The 5,166-nt window shown below is 34.5% G+C and overlaps 1 protein-coding gene across 1 annotated transcript; it reads left to right on the top strand.

The window, feature by feature from the left end:
- Positions 1-858: 858 nt before the first annotated feature.
- Positions 859-2,595, top strand: LOC110923763. Its single transcript, XM_022167825.1, has one exon. The coding sequence runs from the start codon at positions 859-861 to the stop codon at positions 2,593-2,595; it is 1,737 nt and encodes a 578-aa protein (XP_022023517.1).
- The last annotated feature ends 2,571 nt before the right edge of the window (positions 2,596-5,166 follow it).

Here is a 5,166-nt window from a genome sequence, read left to right as displayed (position 1 = left end):
TGGGTGGCCTTGAAGGCACTACCAAGATTAATATCGGTGAGTGAAAATAAGTATTTACTTGCAACATTCACTGTTTATCAAAGTTCTTTTTTAATAGTTTGATTTGATTTGATAAGCATGGAATGTGTCAAATATCCCCAATAAAACTTTGTTATTTAAAATGTGAAATTATAAAAATAAAAATTTATCTAGTTAAGAAGTTGTTAAATAATAATAATAATAATAATAATAATAATAATAATAATAATAATAATAATAATAATAAAGTAAAATAAGTAATATGGATAAAATAAGATCGAATCCAGATTTAGCTTTATGAAATCCCGATTTCATCATCACATCTACCAAAAATAGAACTTATCTTTGCATAATATTTTCGTAAACAAAGTTTAACGACATGGAAACCCGTCATATAGTCTCAAAGTTATGGTGAAAAATATTAAATGTCAGATAAGAGACTTTGACTTATGTATGTCTTTGACTAGCTATATTATAACATTTTTTTATATATCCATATCACACCAATTGCTTTTGTGTTTCGTTGAAGAACAATATAATTATCATACCTTTTTTCTTACAAGATGAAAATAATTAAATTTTAAAAAAACATACCAAACGTTTGTTTTTTCGTCTAAAACCTTAGCATTTACACTTTTACAAACTATAAAAAAATTGCCATAATAAGTTAAATCTTTATCACTTTACCCATAAAAGTTGCGAATAACTTAAAGGGGAAGCGAAACGAACTGACCAAGAAATTCAGTTGAACGCGTCCTTAAGTTACCTTATTATGCGCACAACACCACAAAGATCTCACACGGCACAATGCGATTTCATTCCTTGTTTGAAACCTCCTCAATGGATCAACTGATCATCTTGCAATCCAATCACCACCAACAGCAACAACCACCGATCAAAGTAATCTTGTCGAATCTGCTCCTTCTAACAGACCGAATCTGTCACACTGCTGTCGACGAGTCAAAGTTCTACAAACTCGAGTGCGCCTATGTGGGTAAACAAGTTCATCGTTTAACTCGAATGTTGCGCTTTTTCAGCCATTTTGTCGATTCAACTTCTTTATACGAACGTCCAGTACGCGGTATCTTCACAAACGTTGGGATCAACCTAAACCATGCACTAACTTTAGTCCACAAATGTAGACACCGCGGTATCATTCTTCGTCTCATTAGCATTGCTGGTGTTTTGGATTTTCGGAAAGTATTTAACCTCCTCGACGTATCAATGGATAACATGAAGTGGTTGCTCAGCGTATATGCCTCCGCGAACCAAGGTATTATTCTCACTTTACCACCAATAGCGAGTAACGACACGAGTTTAGCTTTGGTTTGGTCATGCATAGCTTCCCTTCACACACATTCATTAAATCTGAAAATAGAAGCCGCACTAGAATTATCTACATTAGCGCGCGATAGTGACCGAAACAAGGATATGATAGTAATAGAAGGTGGGGTTGCTCCATTGTTAAAGCTTTTAAAACATGAATTGCAACCCGAAACCCAAATCGCGGGTGCCATGGCGCTTTTTAACTTAGCCAATGATCGAAACAGGGTTACATCGATTTTTAACGAGCATGGTGTCCCAGTTTTAGCACAGGCTTTACGAAATTCGTATATATTGGTTCAAATCGAGGTGGCAAAATTGATAGCAAGAATGGCAGAACATGATGGTGTTTGTCAAGAGGCTTTTGCAAGAAAGAATGTGATTGAAACACTTGTTAGATTGTTGTCGACCGAAGGTAAGATCAACAAGTTCTTGAGGTCAAATTCGGTTAACAAGATAGCTTTATCGTCCTCTATCTGGCCGAGACACAAGAAAGAGGGCAAACTACTAGAGGTATCGCGGTTGATAGTCGAGTTTAATACTAATTGTTGTAGAGCACTATGGATGCTTGCTAGAGAGAATGTTGCTAATTGTAGGAAGATAACGGAGACGACGAAAGGGTTACTTTGTTTGGCGAAGCTTATCGAAAACGAAAAGGGGGAATTGCGGATTAATTGTTTGATGACGGTTATGGAAATCACATCTGCAGCTGAAAACAATCTTGACATTAGAAAATCAGCATTCAAGAATAATTCACCAGCTGCAAAAGCTATAACTGATCAGCTTCTTAGACTGATTGATGAATCAGATAACGCTGTAATCAAGATTGTAGCCATCAGGGCGATCGGTCATCTGGCTCGAACATTCCCTGCCAGACAGACTAGGGTCATTAGTCCTTTGGTCAAACAACTTTGTGACATGGATCCAGATGTGGCCACTGAATCGGTTATCGCTCTTGGGAAGTTTACTTGTCCGGAGAATTATTTACGCGCAGAGCACGCAAAGAGTATAGTTGAATTTGAAGGAGTTCAACCGGCGTTGAACATGTTGAGGAGGAATGATGAGAAGACTCAGTATCATGCTTTGATTCTTTTATGTTATCTTGCAATGCATGCTGGAAGTAATGAGCAACTTCACCAAGCAAGGATTTTAACTGCTTTTGGAGGTGCAGGTAAAACTGTTGCTCATAAGTATTCTGAATTGAGAGATTTGGTTGCACGGGCGGTTTATCATCTCAAATTGTCAGGTTATTAGATTGGTATATAGTAATAGTATATACACTTAGACTAACACTGTAAATACTGGGGAAGTTATTTTTTTCCTTTTTTTAGATCTCATGTGAAGCTAAATATGGGTATTTTTTACTTATCTAGGAAGAGGTGATCAAATGGGTACCATATTCCAATGATAAGTTCTTACTTTTAACAATTAAGTTATGAATGGATTGATTTTAGTTGTGTTTTAAATAAAAGTTTGATTAGTGTGTGAGACCGCGATCCACAAACTGACGCATGGGACGTAGCCTTCCTAGCCGTGTGCAGCCTACCTTCTTCACCTTCTTCAGACCGTGACGTAAGGAACTCAGTATTCGTTCGGATCCTCCCACATGTTCAATCTTTTTAGTGGTTTCCCAGAGATCTTTGCAAACCAAGGGATGATGTATTATATATGAGCAATTTTTCTTACTGTTTATGCTTAATTTAAAAACCTCTTGATTATGGTATAGGAGAGGAAAGAGCTAGGGAAAAGGGTTTGGATGCATGTGATTAAATACAGACCCAAAGACAACATAACATTACTCTGTTTTTGATACATATACCCTCCCTAGTTCTCTTAAAAAAGTTGAATTTGTTATTGTTCTAATATTTTCCTTAAAAATCATAATTAAGGGTTAGTTTTAAATAAAAACTGAAGAGTACCAAACATTTTTTTATCACGGTAATTTACATACTCTTTAATTCTACTACTAAACTATATTTTTTTTTTGTCAACTAGAGGGATTAAACCCTCGCCACTTAGAAAGGTAAGAACTTATTCAATACATTGGTACAGCTAGGCCAAAAACCTTTTGGTTAAATAATTTAAGAAAATGTTATTAATGTTTTTTTAGTTAGTTAAATCAAATACAAAACTCATTTTAGTTCTTTCCATTACTATTCTCTTCATTATTTTTGTTTTTATCTTACTTTTGACTTAACTAAATACACACATAGTTTATCATAATTAACATATTTAGTATCTAAATTAAAAAAAAAGTTGTGTGTGTGAGATGTGTAGTTGTCATTTTGTAACATCTTTTGGGGTTCTAATATCAAATTCTGATGAATTGTGTTGAAATAACATCTTTAGATTGGTTTAGCCTGTTTGATGACTGAATGAGCATTGCGACCGATACAAGTTCTTATAACATTGCTTGTAACACATAAAATAATACACACATTCTCGTGTCATGTTACTATCTTATAATATAATATGCTTGTAACACATAAAATAATATATTCATTCTTGTGTGTGTCATGTTATATAATATGTTGTCGTGTTGAATAGCTAATTGTTGTTAAAAAGAATTAAAAATTAAAAATAATAATAAAAAAGAGACTACTTATTTATATATTGTGTAGGAGAAGCCCATTTGACAGGTTTTTTTAAAAGAAGACAACCCTTCCTAACGAGAAGCTAGCTTGAGAACGAATCATCATTCAGTTGACTTTTTAAAAGTCAACTTATCCATCTATTTGAAGACAAAAAACTAGAACAAACACACAAAAGTTTAGGAAACACAAGATGGCTAAGTTTCCTCCTTCATTGTTAGTTCTGGTGATTGTTTGTCTATCATTCTTTCATACCACTTCTGCCATTTCAGGTACACTACCTTTAATTGCTCTACACTACTAAGGTAAAACTTTGCAATTATTTGTGATAATTAAAGTTGGGAAAATAGATTACTAACTATTAGTGTGTGTTTAACTAGATAATGGTTGCGGATATAGTCCAAGATCAAGAGAGTTGTTTCAAGCATGGCAACACAAGCTCGTTGTTTTCGAGGGTCGAAGAGAGCTAAGAACAGTTTCACGTCCACCACCACCAAAGGCGAGCAAAGTTAGAAATTATAAAGTACAAGGAGGCTCCTAAACTTTATACGATTTTCAAACAACTAAAGCATTACTTTCAATTTTAGTAACAATGGTATGACTGTCACTTGTATAAACATTTTATTCTAGTACATGGTAATTGTTTTTGAAGTTTACATAGTACATAGGCATAGACCAATTCAACATGTCTTGAGGGCTTATTTGATTGAACTTGTACTAGAGTGGGATATTTTTTTAAACTTAGGGGTAATATAGACATTTTACACTTACTTAACTCATATATTTAACTTAGGTTAATGATAAGGAACACGCGAATGTAAAAGTTGAGGAACACGTCAACAAACTTATACCACTTGTTATAGGGTCCGGCTCTTTGGTTCCTGGCTACCGACAGTTAATTAATGTATGCAAAAATTGAGGATGAATAACCGGAAGAACTTACAATTGCTTTCAATATATATATATATAGGGAAAGGTTAACATACAAAAGTCCTTATCCTACTTCACGTACGCGACGCGCTCAACCATCAGATCTGGGCAATAATCACGCATGGGGGCCCTAATAACGCATGGGAGCAGTTTTTGGGTGATAATCACGCATGGAGGTGATAATCACGCACGTTATAATGGTGAAAAAAATAATTACGCACGTTATAAATTCTGTCGCGTATGTTAATGTAGGTTAAGCCATTTTGTACATTATACTTTCTATATATACATATATATGAAGGTT

Source organism: Helianthus annuus, chromosome 17 (assembly GCF_002127325.2).
Source record: "Helianthus annuus cultivar XRQ/B chromosome 17, HanXRQr2.0-SUNRISE, whole genome shotgun sequence".
NCBI lineage: Eukaryota > Viridiplantae > Streptophyta > Magnoliopsida > Asterales > Asteraceae > Helianthus > Helianthus annuus.
Note: the sequence above shows the minus strand (reverse complement) of the source record. Positions and strands in the feature narration are given on the sequence as shown.